Genomic DNA, 23,557 nt, shown 5'->3' with positions numbered 1-23,557 from the left:
CTCCTTTTTAGCTTAGTGGTTTTTCTTTTCCTATAAGATATTAAGTCAGGCTATTGATTTCAGGTGTTTATTCTTTTTTAATATAGGACTTTGTTGATACAAACTCTCTCTTAGAAATACTTTTCTAGGGCCAGGAATGGTGGAACACACCTTTAATCCCAGCATTTGGGAGGCAGAGGTAGGAGGATTGTTATGAGTTCAAAATCAGCCTGAGACTACATAATGAATCCAGGTCAGCCTGGGTTAGACTGAGACCCTACCTCAAAAAACCAAAATCAAAAGAAAATGTTTACCCTAGAAATGCTTTTGTAGTGGCGTTGGAGAGATGGCTCAGTCACATAAGTCTGCCAGCTGGAGCTCAGATCTCCAGCACCCATATAAAGCAGGATACAAAGTGGTACAAACATCTGTAATCCTGACACACCTATGGCAATGAGAGCAGAGTCAAGTTAATCCAGTTATTCTGGCCTGCAGAGTAGCACCAAAAAAAAAAAAAAAAAAAAAGAAAAAAAAAAAGAAAAAAAAGGAGAACCTGTTTCAAACATGGTGGACAGAGGGGACATCTAGGTTGCACTCTGACTTGTACACATGAGCCATGGTGCAGGCACAGAGAAACTTTGGTCCTGCAGTCTGCAGTACAAACTGCATGGCAATGTGTTCAGTGTCTGAGATGTGGGCAAGGCAGTGAAGCCACAGAGCATAGGTCTAGAGGGCAGGTATCTCCCCAAGCAGCTGCAACATGGAGATTAGGGCACAAAGGGCTAGGAGAGATGACAGAAGTGTGTAGTTAGGACTCCCTCTTTGCGTTTCCCAGGAAGGAACAGCTGTTGGTTACTTTATGGTAAAAGATGCTGGCATCTTCTGCAGAGCAAGCTTCTTAGGGACATAGTGGTTCCCACTGTACTTCAGTGGCTCATACTAAAAGCCTCTTTGTTTCCAGTCATCTTGGTTTCCTGGGTATCAAATTACAATCATTTGTGGGTAGATATTCTACATTTTATTTTAATCACTATGTTGAAGATTCTTTAATATGCTGTTGAGCACTGTAGTAAGTTATACACTTTTATTCCCTTGTTCTAACTCCTACTACCCAGGGGCCTGCCTCAGTGGGGTTATAATAAACACTGTGGGGTCATGAAGGCCTTAATCAGTCACTATGTGGTAGTGGGGAACTGTGTCTCAGAGTATTCCTACCCACTCTGTGGCTATAATAATATTTTCACCCCCATCCACAATGTTTTCCGAGCCATGGCAAGCCTGTTAGCACTCTGATTCAGCACTGAGTTCCTTATAGCCTCTGTATTTCTGCTTTCATAGGTTTTGATTAGTTTTCATGTCTGTCACCATCATCCTGGGGCTGGTTGTCAGGCTAGAAGTAAGTGCAGTATTCATGACATCACTTTCTCTGCAATTTCTCCTGGGCCCTGGCAGATGTGATAGAGGTGGCAAGTCTCATGTTGAGCAGTTGGCTATATTCTTGTCTTATCAATGGATCTAGGCTCTCCTCCATTTTCTCTGCTATCTGTGAAATAAACAGATTCTCCAACAAAATTAAGAGCAGTTTGGGTTAAAGGAGGCATGTAAAATTGTTTTGGAGATTTTTTGGTATGCCAGCCCACTTTTCCTTAACATGGTTTCCAGTACTAGATATGAGTTCCCTCCTACTGAGCAGGCCCTGTGTCCAATCAGAGAACAAGGGCTATTTAGTTTTATGGCTACTTGGGGTTTTATGTGGAGGATGAAAGCCTCCTACTTCACCATCTTGATAATATCATTCCCTTGACCTGTGTTCTGTTTTAATAGTCTAACATACTGAGTGGATTCCTCTGCAGATGGGATTTTTTCACTCAACATTATATCTTTGATATCTGTATTTCTAATGGATATAATTTCAAAAATCTAACAAAAATCAAGTTTGTTAAGTTGACAAAAGTCTAATAAAATCAAGTTTGTTGATTGCTGCTTAAAATTATTTATTATGGAAAAATAGTACAGAGAATCCCACATACTACAGTGTCCAGCTTCAGAAACTATCATTCTATCACTCCTATTTCACCTATCTCAACTACTATCATATATATCTGTACCTGTCACTCTATATAGTCCTAAATAATCACCTACTTTCACTCAGTGATGACAATGAACACTGATGGTGATGGCTATCATAATTTTAGGTAATATTAATATGCTTTGAAATGCACAAATATTAGCTATTCCATTCGAACAGATGAGTGCTCTTGTGTATGCCACATCTTTTTCATGACGCAAATGATTCTGTTTCCCCACATCATAACACATTGGCTTTTTAATTTAAAGAACAATTTGCTAGAATAGATCTTTGACCAAAAAATCAGAACAGGGCTGGAGAGATGGCTTAGTGATTAAGCACTTGCCTGTGAAGCCTAAGGACACCGGTTTGAGGCTCGATTCCCCAGGACCCATGTTAGCCAGATGAACAAGGGGGCACACATGTCTGGAGTTCGTTTGCAATGGCTGGAGGCCCTGGCGTGTCCATTGTCTCTCTCTCTCTAACTGCCTCTTTCTCTCTTTGTCTACCACTCTCAAATAAATAAATAAAAATTTAAAAAACTTTTAAAAAAATCCAAACAAAGCCAGGCATGGTGGTGCATGGCTTTAATACAGCACTCAGGAGGGTGAGATGTGTCTGGAATTTGTTTCCAGTGGCTAGAGGCCCTGGTATGTCTGTTCTCTCTCTCTCTCTCTCTCCCTCTTTCAAATAAACAAAACATTTTTTTAAAAAAATGAAAGGGGGAGAAAGGAGTAAGAAACAGTAGATGGGGTGACTATGACCAATGTATATTTATATGCATGTATGACAATATGGTGAAATCCATTACAATGTGCAGTTAAATTTTCATATCAGTTCATAGCTTATTGAGGTTGAAAAGAAAAATGCTCAGTGGCCAGTTTCCTCTGAAGTGTTTTAAGAAGATGTAACATTCTTGAGTGTCTCAGAACTCATACTGGGTTCCTAGCACTTTTGGGTTCCTATCACCTTGGTAAATAAGTTGGTGACCTCAAGTCAGGTCTTCATCTTCAGGAGTGGTGGGAATCACATGCAGTCCTCAAAACTGACCATATTACTCAGAAAACTTTGCACAGATCTACCTTATCACATTTCAGTGTCCACTAGTACGTCTAACCCATTGATTGCCACACACATCCCACAGCTATTACCTTATCATTTTGAAATTTTTACCAAGCTGCAATCATAGATTCCAGTCTGTCCTGGGTCATGATTTCATGTAATAACCCTAAATTCTGTTCTCTGAATAGCTAATGAAATACCCAAACTAGTCAGGGTCAAGCTGTACCTCTGTTATACACAGAAAACTTTCACAGAATTTCACTGACCACAGATGAAGTCCTTCAAGGAAAAACAACAGCAGCAAATTAGCCGAGGTTAGCACTCCATTATTCAACCTCATGATTTAGTGGACTGAGAAAATGAGGCCCAATGCCATTGAAACTTAACTCTCAGTGACACCGTTGAGTCTTTATAAGTAAGATGTTTCCAGTTGTTTTGGTGTGTGGTCATGGTAGATTATTGCAACCCCAACACACCGCTGTCACTAATGTAGCAGTCAGAGGAACAAGTGGACAAAGGACTGAACACTGACCAGTGAGAGAATCCCATTGCTGGCACTGGTCTTTGGAGGACCTGAACCCTGGAAGTCATTCTTGGCGTTCAAGTTACGACTGACTCCCTTCATGAAGACTGCTCTTCCTTGACTCCCTTCTTATTTTCTAAATCTTTCTGGCTCTCCCTTTTCCAAACAAGTCTAGGCCTCCTGATATACCTGTATATAGTCCAGGCACTGCTCAGATCTTCATAACTGTCAGGGAGGACCAACACAAAGTTGCCAGCAGAAAAATAAAACAGAAATTTAAAATTATAAATTCTAAGGTTTCTATGATGCTCTGTGGCACTCAGTTCCTTTACAGTCTGTGTTTATCAGACCTTCTGTAGACTATAGCAGTACCTATGAGCCACTCAACAGTTTTAATAGCAAATCATGAAATTATAGAGAAGAATGTTAAAAAGGGAAGGAAGATGGTCAGGAATAGTCTAGTCTAAGCCTTAATATTTCCGTTGAGAAAATGGAAGCTCTCCATAATTTACCCAAAGTTCTACATCTGATAATAATAGGTTCTGCTGGGCTGGAGAGATGGCTTAGCAGTTAAGCGCTTGCCTATGAAGCCTAAGGACCCTGGTTCGAGGCTCGATTCCCCAGGACCCACGTTAGCCAGATGCACAAAGGGGCACACACATCTGAAGTTCGTTTGCAGTGCCTAGCGTGCCCATTTTCTCCCTATCTTTCTTTCTTTCTTTCTTTCTTTCTTTCTTTCTTTCTTTCTTTCTTTCTTTCTTTCTTTCTCTCCCTCTTGCTCTCTGTTGCTCTCAAATAAATAAATAAATAAAACAAAATAATAGGTTCTGCTAAAACTTTGGAGTCTATTATAGCCTGGAAGTTTTCAATACAGCATGTTGGCTATCTCTGAAAGATAGTTGCAAAAAAAATCACAATAAAAGGTGTTTTAAAAATATAGCCACATGGAACATTGGATATTCTTGCATGAAGTCCAGTGTCTTATCCCAGCACAATAAATAACACAAAACAGATACATAATGTGCTAAAAAGTAACCTGTTTACTGTCACTGAGCCATACACAGTGTCTGAGGGAGGGGTTAAAAGTACCTAAATTGGCCTGCTATCCTTCACTACATAGTGAGTTAGAGGCCAGCCTGCCTTAAAAGAACACAATACAACACAAAACAAAAATGAACAAAATGAGGTTAGAAGAGGATAGGGAAAGAATAGATTCAGATTTTTAAAAATAGCTTGTTATTGTATCTCACTGGTGAAGTATTCTCCTAGCATGTGTAAGATGTATGAAGCTTAGGGTTCAATTTTACCAGCATGGAATGTGTGTGTGTGTGTGTGTGTGTGTGTGTGTGTGTGTGTGTGTGTGTGTAGTATATATTATGGTATATATATGCACCATATACATAGTATATATAACATATATACATATATCAAATTGAAAATGCTTGCAACCAATTTAAAATATAAGCTGCCTGAAACTCATACTATATTTTATAGATTTCAGCAATTATGATATATGAATATTAAAGTGTGATATCCTAGAGACACTAGCCACATCTTAAGATACTTTTTTTGATCCACCATTCTGGGAAGGGAATACCCTTGCTGAGAAAACATTAAATAAAGCCTGTTAGACATTGTGGTGTTTCTTGCACCTGGGATGTGTCTCATCTTCTGTAAGAAGACTGGAAATGTTCCTTTGGGTTTGGCCATGTTGAAATCAACAGGAGCTGTCAGGAACACTGCACATGCCACCAAGTGGCAAAGAGCAGTTTTGCTTATTTTCCTCAAGGCTGGTGGTTTAGTATCTCCACTAATTTTTCTCCTGCAACTTTAGGTCTGTCCTGTGACATGTGAAGATCAGCACAGTACCTGTGCTATGCACTGGTATATCTGGCAGTTCAGGAAAGGGAGGGGTCAGAAAGATCTAGAAAATAAGAAGGGAGTCAAGGAAGAGCAGTCTTCATGAAGGGAGTTAGTTGTGACTTGAACGCCAAGAATGACTGCCAGGGTTCAGTTCCTCCAAAGACCAGTGCCAGCAATGGGATTCTCTCACTGGTCAGTGTTCAGTTCTTTGTCCACTTGTTCCTCTGACTGCTACATTAGTGACAGCAGTGTGTTGGGGTTGCACGAATCTACCATGACCACACACCAAAACAACTGGAAACATCAACGGTGTCACTGAGAGTTAAGTTTCAATGGCATTGGGCCTCATTTTCTCAGTCCACTAAGTCATGAGGTTGAACGATGGAGTGCTAACCTTGGCTAATTTGCTGCTGTTGTTTTTCCTTGAAGAACTTCATCTGTGGTCAGTGAAATTCTGATTAATTTGGGGTATTTCATTTGATGTTCAGAGAACAGAATTTAGGGTTATTACATGAAATCATGCTCCAGGAAGACTGGAATCTATGATTGCAGCTTGGTAAAAATTTCAAAATGACAAGGTAATAGCTGTGGGTTAGACATAGTAATGGACACTGAAATGTGATAAGGTAGATCTATGAAAAGTGTTCTAAGTCATATGGTCAGGTTTTGAGGACTTCATGTGATTCCCACCACTCCTAAAGATAAAGATCTGACTTAAGCTGAAGGTATCACCAATTCATTTACCAAGGTGATAGGAACCCAAAAGTGCTGGAATCCACATGAGTTCTGAGCCACTTAAGCATATTACATCTTAAACACTTCAGAGGAAACTGGCCACTGAGCATTTTTCTTTTCAATCCCAATGAGCTATGGACTGATTTATAAATATTAACTGCACATTGTAATGGATTTCATTATATTTCCATACATGCATACAAATATACCCTATTCATAGTAACCTCATCTACTGTTTCTTCCCCCTTCTTCCCCCTCCCCCTTTCATTTTGAAAGGAGCTTGGAGATTTCTACTTATCAGGTATTAGGTAACCATTAGCAAATACTAATAATACATTTATTAGTTATTTCAAAAGAGTAAGAATAAAAAGGCACTATTTGTATCCATGGCTAATTACTTCTCTCAAATCAAATTATGTGGAAAACTCTGGGCATGAAATTGACACTGAGCTGAAAACTAGTCACAAGCCATGAGTGAATTTTTACAAGGACCAAAGGCTCTGAAACAGCAGAGGTAAGCAGGCACAGGAGAGATAGCTCAGTGGGCACCACGGAGAGGAAGATCTGTTAGGGTCGGGACCAGAAGCCAGAGAAGCAGGAATAAGTTCCTTTCCTCTCTGGACCCATCTCAATCTCCTTCTCCCATGACATGTTTGCTACCCTCTAGTGTGCTTCTAGGAGCTGATGAGTACAGCTTCATGGAAACCTACTAGAAACACTTCTGAGTCACAGTAGGTTCAGTGAAGAGTATGGTTTAATTCTTACAAAAACATATATTTTCACTGTTGCTACTTTGTGGTTTTTCTGAGCCTAAAGGCCACCTTAGTGGATGAACTGTGCATTTTGATTTAAATGTTTTTGGTTTCTATCATTGTAGAGATATCATCTAAAGGCAAAGAAGAACTTCAAAACTTGTATGATAATTTTTCTGTTGAATTATGGTATTGAAATCACAAATTTTTGAAGATCTAAAAGAATGAGGAAATAGACATGAGAAGAGTATGACTATATTAAGGGGAAGAATAAGAAAATAATGTCTTGTGACTGGTGAGATGGCTCAGTGGTTAAGAGCACATGCCACTCACACTGAAGACTGACAAATTTGACTTCTCCAAACCCACACAGAAAGGTTGATATGACCACAAACTTGCGTAACTCCAGTCTGGTATTTGGGGGTTAGATACCAGAGAGTCACTGGGGTTTGCTGGTGGACATCAGCTCTGGGTTGAGAGAGAGGCCTCGTCTCAAGGAAACATACAGGTGACTGAAGAGAGAAGATCCCTGGCATCATCTTCTGGCTTCTGCACATACATGCATGGGGCACATGTATCAGCACACATGTGCACATACCAAACATCACTGACACACACAGTCCATACACATGCATGTAAAAAACAGAAAATGTCTCATTATGAACAAAGATATAGACATTAAAATAATGGTAACCTCTTCCAATGTCTTTGTCATTGACCAGCAACAAATTAAGGGGAATCGTATCACCATTCTGCTGTCCAATTCCCCAGACACAGTTGGTCCAGGAAAAGAAAAGCTACACAAAGTATATGAAGAATTTTTTTCACTCAGGGTCAAGGGATATAAACATGCATCTAGAAGTTTCTTGCAGCAGAAAGACCTTGGAAATAATTTTATAATTAAAACTCAGTTTATAGTATTCAAAATAACTACTTAATTTGAATAATTTCTATTCACATTTAAATAAGAACATTGCTTTAAGTGAAAAGAACACTAATATTCTAGAGTTTAAAATTATATATTAAGGGCCAAGGAGATGGCTCAGTGGATAATGTGGCTTGCTGCTCAAGCCTGAGAACCTGAGTTTGATCTTCCCCAGGCCCCATGTGAAAAGCTGGAACTGCAGTAGTATAGAACTGGCCCAGGGGCTGGCTGTTTCGCAGCAACCAAATCATGCATGGTCTTTATTCACACAGCCTGGCAGGAACTTTCAACCTGTTCTTAGTGAGTGCTCACTAGCCTATGTCAGGAAAACTTGCATAGCAAAAATAACTCCAAATTCTGATATGGCTTCTGTAAACCATCTTGTTGGTCACCTTTCCTTTCTCATAGCCATCTTTTGCATGCTAAGCATGAGTTAAGGCTTTTCAGGTATGGTCTTGACTTTGATTGCAGATGCTTGAGCCAAAATTCAAACTCCGCTCACACAGGACTTTGGGTAAGTAGCTCAACCTCTCCGTATCCTGGTTTCCACATTCATAAAATGATGCCTAGGTCATACCACGTGGAATGGTTACAGGAATATGTACCCAACACTAAGAACAATGTCTACATAGTAAGCTCACCTGTGAGAGTCTGACATGGCAGAACTATAAGCAATAGGACTTTTGCTTCCAGGAATTTGAAAACAGCATAATTCATTAATTCTACACTTAGGCAATCGCAAAACACACATAGATAAGAAATATGAATCTTAAGAGTACTTTTATGATTTGTGCTGGATGTTATAAATTTTATTTTAAAATAGTTCAGTGAAACTCATTTTGCATTTCAATATTTTAAAATAAAATCCATTTTATCAAAATCTCAACCATTTATAAAAATTTAAAAACCATGATTTAACCCAACAGATCTGTACTGGGAAACACAGTGAATAAACACGGCATCATTTGTCTGTGAAGAATTTACTCTGTTCTCTTCTGGCTTTTTCAAGGCTTTCAAAAGTAATCATTCCTTTTGGAAGCTGCAACTTATTCTTTTCTGTTTCCAAGATGTCTTCGGCTTCATCTTAAATAAAGTACAGAAATATGTCAGGCAGCAAAAGGGTTGTCAGCATTTGGGAGTACGCCTGTTCGCTCAATTCTAATAATATTTTCTGATGCCATATGCACCCCTGTCCCTAAATTCCACACGTGAACATTTCACCCACTGTCCTCAGCACAATTAATGTACTTTTTAGAAGAAACATACTGATGAACATTGGAAACTCATTAACAAACCATATGCTAGAGCTGGGCATGGTAGTACAAGCCAACACTCAGGAAGTTTAGGCAGGAAAAGGTGAGTTCAAAGTCAAGTTTGGCTACATGGGGTAACTGTGTCACATAAACAATTACAAAAAAGAAATGATAAATGATAACATATGTACTGCATACTGTGATTTGATCAATAAAAAAATGTGCACACAATACAACCAATTGAAAATTTACACTAAAAATAAATGAATTGCATGTTAAAAGAATACTTATAGAGAGCATTTCCTTCATTCCCAAGGCAGATTTAGAATATCAATGTATTATAATTCTTTCAAACTTTGTAAATTAGGGAAGTTAAATAAATGTCTCTATGGGCAAAGGAGCTTGCTAGCAAAGCCTGCCAGCTAGGGTTCAATTCCCAAGCTACTTACATAAGCTTGACACAAAACAGTGGTTCAAGCATGTTCTTTCAGTGACAAGAAGCCCTGATATCCCCATAACACACATGCATGTGCAAATATTTATTTTAAAATGTTAGTCAGAGTCTGGGGAGATTGCTAAGTGGGTAAAACTCTCCTGCACAGTGGTGAAGATCTGAGCTCTGGTCTCTGGGACTCAGGTAAAGCCAGCCATGGTAGCACGTGTCTGTAATCCCAGTGCACCTGAAGCCAGATAGGTGAAAGGTGAACTCCTCTGAAGCTCATAGGCCAGCTAGCTTGGCTTATGCAGCAGTGAACAAGAGATCCTTCCTCAAACAAGATGGAAGGCAAGGACCACACATGACGGGGTCCTCTGACTCCGGTATTTGTACTATGGCATGCAATGGTCTGCACTCACACACACATGCATATATCATGCACATACACAGACATCCACCCACAGATTCTTTAAAAAGGAAAAAGGTTTTAAAAATGTCATTCAGTCTTCAGCATGAACTGGGGATGGAGAGATTGCTCAATGGTTAAAGGCACTTGCTAGCAAAGCCCAAAGGCCCAGGCACCCACATAAAGCCAGAAAAGTGGCACATGCATCTGGAGTTTGTTTGCAGTGGTAGAAGGCTCCGGCATGCCCATTCTCTCTCTGCCTCTTTCTCTGTTTCTCTCTCTCAAATAAATAAATTATTAAAAATAACTAGTGAAGGTCTCCAAGCCTCAGAAATTACTACCTTGTCAAGTTGAGCCCACACATCATTTTTTTTTTTTTTGAGGCAGGTCCAACAAACTGTTCTTTTTAAAATTTTTTTTGTTTATTTTTATTTATTTATTTGAGAACAACAGAGAGAGAGAGAGTAAGAGGCAGAGAGAGAGAATGGGCACACTGGGGACTCCAGCCACTGTGAATGAAAATCAGATGCATGTGGCACCTTGTCTATCTGGCTTACATGGGTCCTGGGAAATTGAGCCTTGAACCAGGGTCCTTAGGCTTCACAGGCATGTGCTTAACCACTAAGCAATCTCTCCAAACTGTCCTTTTTTATGAGAGAGAAATAACTGGTGCACCAGGGCCTCCAGCCACTGTAATTGAATTCCAGACACGTGCACCACCTTGTGCACATATGCAACCTTGCATGTTTGCATCACCTTGTGCAACTGGCTTACATGGGATCTGGAGAGTTGAAAATGGGTCCTTAGGCTTTGCAGGCAAATGCCTTAACTGCTAAGCCTCTTTTCCAGCCCCACATTTATCATTTCCTGGGACTTTTTTTTTGTTTGTTTCTGTATTTGTCTTTTGGATTTTTTTTTTTTTTTTTTTGGTAGCGTTTTACTCTAGCCGAGGCTGACCTGGAATTCACAATGTAGTCACAGGGTGGCCTTGAACTCATGGCAACCCTTCTACTTCTGCCTCCCACGTGCTGGGATTAAAGGCGTGAGCTACCACACCCAGCCACATTTATCATTTCTTACCTGTACTCCAAACTTGATGCAGCAGAGTACAGTTTTCAGATTATGAGAACATTTTAATCATCTGCAAACATTTTTCCTTCCATTTTAAACAGAAAGTAAATTAATTAAAATGTGTAATTAGGTAGGGCACTGATGAAGGACTACATGCATGTGAGAGTCAGTCAAACAAGGCTACTGGATTTCATGTGTTTTAAAAATGTATTTGTGTGTGTGCATGTTCATGTATAATTATGGTGTGTGCATATATACATGTGAGTTCAGGCTTGTGGGTGCCACAGAATGCATGTGGAGGTCAGAGGACAACTTTTGGGCTGGTCTTTGCCCGTCTACCTTATTTGAGTCATCTGGATTCTGATGTTCTATGCTACCATGAGCTTCAGGGAGATTCTCCAGTCTTTGGCTCTCAGCATGCCATCAGTATATGCATGTTGGAACTGCAGAAACTCGCCCTGGCTTCTGCCTTTTTCCACGTGATCTGGGGATTAAACTCAACACTTCACCTTGAGTGGTAGCACGGTATCCACTAAGACACCTCCCTAGCCCCAGGGATTGTATATTTGGAGTCATCACTATCAGTAGGAAAAACAAATTAACCTAAACTTTCTATGTCAACAATTTTTTTGACACATTCTAAAGCTGTGTTTAAGCAGAAAACTCACACAACATGTATTCAAATTTTAAAATTTTTTAACTGATGGACCTACAATAAAGTTGCTGTCTAAATATACAAACTTTCCTAAAAAATATACTTGTTTCTCTTTAGTAATATATTCAAGTGAATGCTATATTAAACAGTTGGCATTTATTAACATTACATGTCAATATGTGTAAAACATTAAAAATTTTAATGTCACCGGGCATGGTGGCACATGCCTTTAATCCCAGCACTCGGGAGGCAGAGGTAGGAGGATTGCCATGAGTTCGAGGCCACCCTGAGACTCCATAGTGAATTCCAGGTCAGCCTGGGCTAGAGTGAGACCCTACATTTAAAAACCAAAAAAAAAAGAATTTTAGTGTCATAAACTGAGACATGACTGAGCTTAGACTAAATGTACTCTTAAACATGAAACAGGACATGTCATGGAAATGAGATGGAATGTTAGTAAATTGGTGTGTAGATTAACATGGGTCCATATCCCAAAAGTTAATTTATAGATCACTGTTTTGGAGCCCAGAATATATTTTTTCACAGTAACAATGCTCTCAATCATTTGCAAGGCTCTCAACAACAAAAGTGGCACAGCTAACTATGTAGCTAAACTATGATACCAATCATTCTGGCTCCAAATGAACATTTTAACACAGTTTCTATGCAGAAAATGACAACCCAGACTTAGTGGAATAATGACAGGCTCGAAGCACTATTTTCAAGGTGCTCCAGATTGAAAGCTTAAGAAGGGACATAGGAAGCCACTGGAGGACATGGTTATCATAGCGTGATGGAGAACCCTAACTCTCTAGGACAGGAACGGCATCTGTGATGGCAGAACCACCCTCCAGGAAAGAAGAGCCGGGATCCTGGGACAGCACTGGGCTTCTGGTGCATACTTAACAGCACCCCATGAAACACATCTATCTGAGTTTAAGCTTTACTCATAGGGTTAATTACTTTCCTTGTTGTTGTGACAAAATACCTGACAAGAAGCAACTTAAGGGAGGGGGGAGGTTTATTATTTGGCTCACAGTTCCAGGTTTTGGTCAACTGTGGTGGAGGTGGAATGGTAGCAGCAGCACTAAGGAGATCTGGACACATTGCATCCACAGTCAGGAAGCAGAGAGCAATGAATGCCAGTCCTGAGCATTCCTCTTCATCCTCATTCAATCCTGGACCCCAGCTCATGGGATGCTGCTGCCCACATTCAGGCTGGGTTTTCCCACCTCCATTGATCTGATCTACAAAACTGCTCACAGACATGCCCAGAGATCTGTTTCCATGGTGATTCTAAATCCTATCAAGTTGACAAGTTTATCACATTATGTACTACTGCAGTCCATGATAAAGCATAAAGTACTTCATTTTCTTCTTTTCCACACAGCACTCTCAATCATAAATGCCATTATAGCAAAATTATTCTCACTGAATGCTTTCATTTATTTTTTTCAACTGTTAAACTCATCAACTGTGGTGGCTGCAGCTGATGAGCACAAATCCAACATGAATGATGGCTGGTGTTGTCATTTATATTAAAGAATAAGCTCGGCGTAAAACGATGGTGACATGTTGAAACTTCCTTCACCTGAAAACAATGTGGACATCTTGGCTAATCAGATAATAGATTCACAGTATTGGAAAATACTTCCTTAATTTTTAAGATATTCACCCTATAGTAGCTACAAATACAACACACTTTTCAATTCAGTCAGTGTTATGGCATGAATTTTAAAGAAAATATATGTTGGCGGGGATGTGGAAAAAAAGGAACCCTTCTACACTGCTGGTGGGAATGCAATCTGGTCCAGCCATTGTGGAAATCAGTGTGGAGGTTCCTAAAACAGCTAAAGATTGACCTACCATATGACCCAGCTATAGCACTCCTAGGCATATATCTGAAGGAATCATCTCATTTCCTTAGAAGTACGTGCTCAACCATGTTTATTGCTGCTCAATTTATAATAGCTGGGGAATGGAACCAGCCTAGACGTCCCTCAACTGATGAGTGGATAATGAAGATGTGGCACATTTATACAATGGAGTTCTACTCAGCGGTAAAGAAAAATGAAGTTATGAAATTTGCAGAAAAATGGATGGACCTGGAAAGGATTATACTAAGTGAGGTAACCCAGGCCCAGAAAGCCAAGCGCCACATGTTCTCTCTCATATGTGGATCCTAGCTACAGATGATTGGGCTTCTGCGTGAGAATGAAAATACTTAGTAGCAGAGGCCAGTAAGTTAAAAAGGAGACATAAAGGGAAGAGAAAGGAAGGGAGGAGGATACTTAATAGGTTGATAATGTATATATGTAAGTACAATGATTGTGATGGGGAGGTAATTTGATGGAGAATGGAATTTCAAATGGGAAAGTGTGGGGGTGGGGAGGGGGGAATTACCATGGGATATATTTTATAATCATGGAAAATGTTAATAAAAATTAAAAAATTTTTAAAAAATAAATAAATAAAAATTAAAAAAAAAAGAAAATATATATCCTCCTTATCCCTATGCCTTGGAATAAAGTGTTCTGCTCCTCAAGGGTCTGTGACCCTTCCTTTTCCACAGCAAACCAAGTATAGTGGAATCTGAGATGGCACCCACGGACTTGTGTTTTTAATATACCCACCTGGTGGCACTATTTTAGGAAGTTGTGGAAACTTTAGGAAATGGGATATAGCAGGATGAAGTAAGTTACTGGAGGAGGCCCTTGGGGGTACATTATCCCTGGCTCCTTCCTATCTTGTTTTCTGCTTCCTGCTCTAGCCGCCAGGTTAGAGACTAGCAACACTGTGCTTCTACCACATTCCCAGTCCTACAGACCGTGACTTCCCAGCCAGGATGGACAGAAATGCTCCTGAAACTGTGAGCCACAGTCAGCTTTCCCTCATATTGTTAAGCCTTGTCTTGGTGTGTGCAAGTGCCCACAGTACTAATGCCCACCATGACCCTCCTTAAGCTAAGGGTGGGATGCCAATGAAGTTGAAGTTGTGCTTTGTTGCACCTTTATCATGCAGATACAATTGATGCAAGTAATTTAAGACTATACATGATGTAAGTGGCTTGGGAAATGGCTCAGCAGTTAAGAGCTCTTTCTGTGCAAATACGAGGTCCCGAGACCACCTGCGTTCAACTTCCCAGCACTCACATAAACAGCTGGGCAGGGTACACACATCTGTAACCCTAGCCCTGCAGCGAGCACAAACCAGAGAATCCGTGACCGAAAAGAAAAACAATGGTAAAAGTGGCAGCTCTGAGGTGAGTGGGAGACAGTCTGAAGGAAAAGGCAGATAGATGAAAAGAGACGGACACCCAGCATTCCCCTCTGGCCTCTGCACATGTGCGTACAAGGTGCACACACCTTCACACACGTGTGCCTATGTTACACATGCGTCACATCACACACCATACCACATATGCTCTTCACAAACACGATAAATAAATACCTTTTTTTTAAACAAAGTATATATGGGGCTGGAGAGGTGGCTTATCAGTTAAGCGCTTGCTTTCCTGTGAAGCCTAAGGACCCCAGTTCGAAGCTTGATTCCCCAGGACCCATGTAAGCCAGATGCACGAGGGGGCGCATGAGTCTGGAGTTCATTTGCAGTGGCTGGAGGCCCTGGCGAGCCCATTCTCTCTCTTTCTCTCTCTGCTTCTTTCTCTCTCTATCTGTCTGTCGGCTCTCAAATAAATAAATAAAAATAAGCAAACAAAAAAGTATACATGATAAAGAAAAAATTAGAAATGAGTTCTGGGTATCACCTTTGCTTAAAATATAGTTTGATGTTATGTATTATAGCTTATTTAATTGTAAGCATGTAATTTACTCTTTAATGAACTGACAGTGTTTCACATCAACTTTACAAATTTTCTATTTTTTTTAATTTTTAACTTTTTTTTGACAGCCTCCATAAGAATGGCTGAAAGTTTAATCCTCAGTTCTTATGAGCTAGTAAGAGCTGATCCAGACAGCGCCGTGTAAAAGAGAGCACAAGGGCTGGTTGTTGATGCCTGAGAAAGGGTCTTAGCAGGAGACTCACCTTTCATTCTTTGCAGGAGAGTTCCGTAGCCCAGGTCATACTGGTACGTCAAGATAAAGCTTAAGGGAACAATGGGGAAGAGGAAAGCTGGCTTCTTTCGCTTCATTGCTCTGTTTCCAAAACAAGAAAAGCCTGGCGTCAACAAATAACTGCAAATGCACACAGCTCTACTCACTGGGAACACTTCTTTTGGATGAATGGACTCCATTTTAGATGCCATGTGATTCATTTGTCTTCTATGGGATAGAAGAAGTTCCTTACTCCGTACTCCTAATCACATTCAGCAGTTCCCAAGCGGCGGGTTGGGTTGATGATTTGCTAGTTTTCATCTGACTTGCAAGCCCTGATGCCTGCTTTTAAAATGCATAAGGACCAACAGGTGCTGTTCTGGGGAACTCAAGATAAATCCACAGAAGCCACTTATCTTAAGGGTCAAGTCAGCCCTCTCTTTAACTTATACAGTGGAGAAAATGACATAAAAGAAGTCTAAGAATCAAAAGGCAGAATTAACTGTGACTATCCTACTGAGATACTCCCAAGAGTAAGCTAGAAAAAATATATATCTATATATATTGGTTTTCGAGGTAGATAGAGTCTCACTCTAGCCCAGGCTGACCTGGAATTCACTATGGAGTCTCAGAGTGGCCTCGAACTCATGGCAATCCTCCTACCTCTGCCTCCCGAGTGCTGGGATTAAAGTCATGCGCCACCATGCCCAGCTAGAAAATATTTCTTTATTTACATGTGTACACTTTGGATCAAAGTCCCATGTTAGCCAACTTAATAATAATGTTATAATAAAGACAAAGGAATTATATTATTTAAGAAAATCTTAAACAGTAAACATACCCAGCTGTTAAAAAGACGGTTGTAATGCTGAAAAAGGTTCCAAAATATTTGAGGACTTCCCGAGACCAGGCGATCTGCATAGCCATTTGTCTTTCCCTCATGTCATTCTGCATCACCAGCTGTCTTTCCAGCTGAGTACAAAACAAAAGACAAAGTGTGGTTACTCAGCTTACAAATCTGAGCAGATTCAAAATGCATGAGTTGCTCTGATACATTGTTAGCATTTGTTGATGGTGGGGTTTTGTTTGTTTTTATAATTTCAACAGATTCAGACTCAAGCCCCATTGATTGGCCAGTGCTTTGGTAGTGAAATCCCGAGGAAATATATGTGAAGAATAGACCTTGATATTTCTCCTTCCTGAGGTCTTGCTGCATTTGTTCAAGATCCTAAGCCTCAGATGTATCTGCAGCTTTTTCTATAACACGTGAGGATACTCCTATGGCTCTTTAAACACACACACACACACACACACACACACACACACACACACACAAACACACACACACACCTTGTTGATCTTTATTGGTACACTTGCATGGAAATCATTCCACTGTCTAAGTGCATACAACTACAAACTGAAATTTATTCCAATATCACAATACCATACCATGATACAATGATAAAGGGGTGTTACTTTGAGACTTAAATAGATATTTTTTTAAATATTTTTTTGTTCATTTTTTATTTATTTATTTGAGAGCGACAGACACAGAGAGAAAGACAGATAGAGGGAGAGGGAGAGAATGGGCATGCCAGGGCTTCCAGCCACTGCAAACGAACTCCAGATGCGTGCGCCCCCTTGTGCATCTGGCTAACGTGGGACCTGGGGAACCGAGCCTCGAACCAGGGTCCTTAGGCTTCACAGGCAAGCGCCTAACCGCTAAGCCATCTCTCCAGCCCTTAAATAGATATTTTTTCTTCTATATCAACTCCTCTGCGATTTTAAGTGAGTGCCTTTCTCTGCTTTGGCACAAAAGGTAGATGGCAGCCCTGATATAGAAGACCAAAGTATCTCAGTTGGATTTTAGGAAATGCACAGTAGAATCGATAGACAGAAAGCCCACACCCATTCTTTGAAAAGGCTTAGAATATTGAGAAAGAAAAGTGTCTTTGCTTTTTAATTTTAAATTCTCAGCACTAGCTGAGCAAAGCTAAGAGATAACAAGCTTAGAATGCATGATAAAAGAGTAGTAATGTAACTCAGTTTTCCCACCATGTTCTCTATCTAATGAGAGTTTTGGTACAGAGACAAGGATCCACTTTTTGGCTCTTCACATAGGGGGATGTTCAGCAAACCCCAACAGGTCTGAGACTGCCCCACAGAGAAGTTTTGAGGCACTGCCTCCTGCTAAGAATTCAGAGAGTGGAACACAATATTAGAGCAGAGTTATAGGAAAGATTTAGGCACAGAATAGGCCTATGATTACTCTGGCTGTTCTCAGGGTGAAAGTCTGCAAGGTGCCCATGTTACCTAGAGAGGTTCCAAAGAGTTAGCTAAAATATAGCATGCACAGTCGTCAACCTGTGAGGAGTGAGGAGACCCCATCACTGACTCTTGGGTAGCAGTCAAGGGAAGATAACTGGATATCAGAGGGTTTACAGCAACAAAAAAGTGTAAAGTCATGGCCAGCCTCACCTGAAACATGATCAGATACCCTCAGAACAAATCATCTCATGCCTTCCAGGTTAACCAAACAGAAAATGACAGCACAGAAACCTCCTCAACAATATCTCTCTCTCCTGATGGCTGCATCACCCAGGGTCACCTGGACCCAAACAGGATCATTTCAAGGAAATGAGGAACAGAAAAGGAGAAAAGTGAAGGGTTAATATGACTTTCCTTGAAACTAGAGGGAACCGAAGGGTTAGTGACTGTCCTTGAAACTAGGAAGTCTTGGGAATATCGGAGACACTTAGTCCCAGACAAGCTTGACAGCTCCCCTTATTGGGAAACTTCCCTTAGCTCAGAAGACCTTGAAGGGAGCAGAAACCATCAGGGGCATCCTGCCATAGACAAGTTCGCTGAAACAGCATGTGTTGATTCTTTCAGAGCAAGGCCACAAATAGAGACAGTTCCTTATTCACTTCCCTTAGACCTGTACCTAGTCCAGTCTGTTTTCCTCAAGGTCCTCCTTATAAGCTTGAAGCCTAGCCCAGCTCAGTGCTCCAGACTCCATCCTGTGGGAAGGTTGCAGCCTTGCTGTGCTTCAATAAACAGTTTCTGTCTGAGATCAAGTCTGGTGTTTTTCTTTCTCACTTTTCTTACAAAAACACAAAGCTGAATTAAACTCCCAAAGAAGTAGACTTGAAACTAGAAACAGTTAATTCACTTGGACTTGTAAAAATTAAATTTGCCTACATCAGTAGAAATTAAGGTTCATTTTGAGCCCAGAAAATAAAATATAAATGTTTCTGAACATATGATTATTATAATGTGCATGGAACCCATCGTCACTATATTACCAACTCCTCTAAAAACTTACAAAATTCATACTGTCTTCCAAAGAAACATAAAAGCAGCAATCAATCATTTGTGTTTTTATCAAAAGACATTTAGTTACAAACAAGCCATAGAAGGGCTACAATCAGAGGTTCTATGCAGAGAACATCTGAGGATTCTTCAAAGTCCCAGTGCCCAAACTAGTTAAGCCAGGTGGTACCTGGAGATAGGGTCAGGAGTAAGTTGTTTTTTTTTTGTTTTTTTTTTTTTAAGATTTCCAAGTAATTCCAGTGTGCAAAAGAATTGAGAAACAGTGACTAAAACAAGCTAATTCATAGGACAAGAATTTTCTCACGCAACGTGGAGCTGAGATATCAGTCTGAAACAGAAGCCCAAGAACCCTCAAGACTGGGCAGAGGGCTTTGTAAGGGTGATGGGAGTAAACAGCGTGGCAGTGCTTGTCAAAAGCAGAGTTTCACAGTACAGAGTGAAGCTCACCGTGGAAAACCACCAAAAACCAGCCAAGCGGTGAGAGCATGCACAAAGTGAGATGCAGACAGTGGTGACTGTGTAACAAATGCATGATGGAACCTCATTGGAAAAGCACTATGTAACTTTAGAAAATGGTGGTCTGACTGGACACTCTATAATTAAAGAACAACAACAACAAGAAAAAAAAAACACCTGTGCATAAACACTGTGCTCTGGTTGGCAGAGTCATTGTTCGTGGGTACAGGTTGACAATTCTGAGATGTCAACTGGAGATGAACAAGCATGTAAGTGGATAGAGGATGACAGGAGTCATTTCCTGTTTAAAAGGGAGGTAACAGACCATTGTGTAGAACTGGGTTAGAGTCAGTGTAGTCTAAACTTAGGTTTAAGTTAACACAGACAAAGATATAACTATAAACATGCATGTACACATGGACAGTTTACATATACACATCCACTAAATCTGTTCCCTGATGAGCATAGGAACAATGATAACCTCCTGAAACAAACACGCCCAAGGCTCAGGCTCTGCTGGCTGCTTCCACTCTTCAAAGACAAACCAGGGCTCCTTAGAGAAGTGGCTGACTGAGGACTGTGGAAAGAAATAAACAGGACAAGCCTGGAGCATATTGTAGTGTCACAACATAAAGAAATGCTCGTTAAAAATGATGCAGTAGAGGGCTGGAGAGATGGCTTAGTGGTTAAGCACTTGCCTGTTAAGCCTAAGGACACTAGTTCGAGGCTCAATTCCCTCAGACCCACATAAGCCAGATGTGCAAAGTGGCACATGTATCTGGAGTCTGTTTCTGGTGGCTGGAGGCCCTGGTGTGCCCATTCTCTCTTTCTCTCTCTGCCTCTTTCCCTCTCTGTCACATTCAAATAAATAAAAAATAAACAATTTTTTTTAAAAAAATGATGCAGTAGGGCTGGAGAGATGGCTTAGCAGTTAAGGCACTTGTCGGCAAAACCAAAGGACCCAGGTTCAATTCCCCAGGACCAATATAAGCCATATGCACAAGGTGGCACATGAGTCTGGAGTTCATTTGCAGTGGCTAGATGCCCTGGTATACCCACTCTTTCTCTCTATCTCTTTTTCCCCCTTTCTCTCTCTCAAATAAATAAATAAAAATAGAAATGTTTTTTTAAATGATGCAGTATGTCAAAGAGACATAACAGTCAAACTGAAAAAAATGAAAAATTTGACCAGCAAAATGATGGCAGTGTATGATAAACTGGGTTCTAAATCAATATTCTTAAGTCCATACTGACATACATGGAGAAGACACAGTTACCCAATGTAGAATAATTCAAAATTATTTATATTTGTATAATTTAATATATTACTTTAAATTTAAAATCATATTTAATTTTTTATATTTATATTCCCTCTGCCCCTCTAACAACAATGTAGAACTTAACTTTCCACCCCTTGATTGCAAACTGCTATCAATCACTTTCTTTCAGTGAGAACACTATTGCAGGTGTTTACTGCAGGAGGATGGGGAGGAGGCTCAAGAGACAAATGGAGTATGACACGCTGGTTGAGCTTCTAGAACAGAAAAGGAACATTGGAGAAAAATCAGTGAAACTGAACAGAGAATGTTATTAATAGTAATATGCCAACATTAATTTCTTAGTTGTAACAGATGTACTATGATAACATAAGATGTTAAACGGTAGTGTAGTAAGGAGCTGTATATGCCTTCTCTATAAATTGAAAACTTTTCTCAAATTTCAGTTTATTTCTAAAAAATTTCAAGAGTAATTCTGGGTCTCTGCTCCCTCTGTTAAAAATAGAGGTTATCACTGGGCATGGTGGGGCATGCCTTTAATGCCAGCACTTGGGAGGCAAAGGTAGAAGGATCATCACGAGTTCAAGGCCACCCTGAGACTATATAGTTAATTCCAGGTCAGCCTGGGCCAGAGTGAAACCCCACCTAGAAAAAACAAAAAAAATAGAGGTGATCATCACCATATATCACATGTAAATTGTGAAAATTAATAAGATTTAACATCTGCAATAAACTGTGAGTATAAAATTTTAAATATCCATACAGACCGTGTCTATGAACAAAAAGTCTTGAAGATGGACATCACTGAGATATATTAAATCTTCACTAATACTTTCATAATTACTCCCTTCATAAAATTACACATAAAGTCATAGTTTTGGTCCATATACATTTTACAAAATCAAATTAATAAATTCAACCCCCAAACTTTTTAATAGGCATAAGTGGAGAGTTGCATGCGTGCATGCAATCATTACTTTCATGGGTATCCTTTAGATGCACATGGATCTCACCTTTATTTTCTGAATACTGACACTGAGAAACAACAAAGATGAATAACAGGGTTTGGTGATGGCTCAGCTGTTAGAGGTGCCTGCTTGCACATCCTAATGACCTGTATTTCATTCCCCAATATCCACACATAGCCTGATGTACAAAGTGGCACAGGTATCTGGAATTTGATTGCAGTGGCAAGAGGTTCTACTATGTCCATTCTCATTTTGTCTCTCTCCCTCTGCTTGCAAATAAAGAAAAACTTTTCAAAAAGCAAATCACATGTACAGTGAATGCTCTCAACAATTTTTAGCCTAAATCATAAATATAAAATTCTTTGTCCTATTATAGGATTCTTAATTTCTTTGGTAATGGTTTACAGAACTATTTGAAATTAAAATGTTTGTGATTTGGATTTCACTATGATCTAATAGGCTTAGCTGATGCTAGTTTAAGATTTAGAATCACAATTAATCTGAACGAAAGCAAAATAAAAGGGAAATAGTTTATTAGAAAATTCTACATAGAAGTAACTACATTTTAACCACCTCATAAAAATGTTAGATGTGTTGCTCTCACTATATTTCATTCTTCAATTTGATTGTTTCAAAAATGTTAAGGACATCCACAAAATTACTGACCTCAGTAATTTGTTGATCACTTGAGTTTCCAAAGGCATAGTTACATAAAGATCCACAAACTACTTAATATAATTTTTCATTAATTTACTACTAACCAAATTAAATTTCTTTTGGAACAATAAAACAGCTTCACAGCAAGGGTCATAATTATTGTCTTATAAATTTTCCTCATTATAGTTTTATTTTGTTTTAACTGGAGTTTTCCTTATTTTCTGAGAAATAATTAGACTACCCATGAGGGGAGAAAATCTGTTTACTTCTTAGGTTTTAACTTCTTTCAATTCTTGCATACCATAATGACATATAATAGAAAAATTGTCATTTGTTTGCTTAATTGGGCAATTCCAGAAAGTTATTATACATGTCCTATTACAAATAAAGTTTTGTTCTCATTATTAATGGGAATATTCTACATTTGTTTGTCTTTATTAAGTTATTAGAAACATATACTGAAATCAATGTTTCAGATTATAATAAAATATAAATGAACACTGCAAGAATAATAAACTGCTATAATGAAAGCTGGGACAAGTGCCATCTAAATTTAACTTGCATTTAAAAATATTTTTAATATATTTTATTTATTTATGAGAGAGAGAAAGAAAGAGAGAGAGGGTGGGAGGGAGGGAGGAGGGAAGGGGGAAGAGAAAAAGAATAGGTAAGCCAGGACCTCCAGCCACTGCAGACTCCAGACGCAGGGACAACCTTGTGTGGCTGGCTTACATGGGTACCAGAGAATTGAACCTTGGACCTCAGGCTTCACAGGCAAGTGCCTTGATGGCTAATCCATATCTCCAGCCCTTAACTTTAATTTTTAGTGTTGTATTTTTATCAGTGCCTTATAATAGTTCTTAAACATAAACAAAAGTGAACACTATTCAGAAGCTTCAGCTTGAGATACAATCTTGTGTATCCTTTTTTAAAAATGACAATATGATTGCACCATTCACACCCCTAGATGCAAACATAATACAAACAATAAGGCTTCCATAACCAAAACTACAAATTGCAGTTTGGTAGGACTGGAAAGATGGCTTAGACGTTAAGGTACTTGCTTGCAAAACCTGACAACCTGGG

At 39.5% G+C, this 23,557-nt stretch overlaps 1 protein-coding gene across 4 annotated transcripts in view; it reads right to left on the bottom strand.

Moving 5' to 3' along the window:
- The window catches only part of LOC101600997 (plasminogen receptor (KT)), an 88,650-nt gene that overhangs the window by 16,170 nt on the left and 48,923 nt on the right, over positions 1-23,557 (bottom strand). For 3 of the 4 annotated variants that reach the window (XM_045134576.1, XM_045134585.1, XM_045134593.1), the window contains exons 4-5: positions 16,622-16,752; positions 15,773-15,882 (exon numbers count right to left, since the gene is read on the bottom strand). In XM_045134576.1, the coding sequence (XP_044990511.1) occupies positions 15,773-15,882; positions 16,622-16,752 (241 nt within the window). Of the gene's footprint in view, positions 1-8,683; positions 8,991-15,772; positions 15,883-16,621; positions 16,753-23,557 lie in introns of those variants that run through there. The other variant, XM_004653177.2, reaches the window with a different exon arrangement.

Source organism: Jaculus jaculus, chromosome 1 (genome assembly GCF_020740685.1).
Source record: "Jaculus jaculus isolate mJacJac1 chromosome 1, mJacJac1.mat.Y.cur, whole genome shotgun sequence".
Lineage (NCBI taxonomy): Eukaryota > Metazoa > Chordata > Mammalia > Rodentia > Dipodidae > Jaculus > Jaculus jaculus.
The sequence above is the reverse complement of the archived record's forward strand: the minus strand, read 5'-3'. Positions and strand labels throughout refer to the sequence as shown.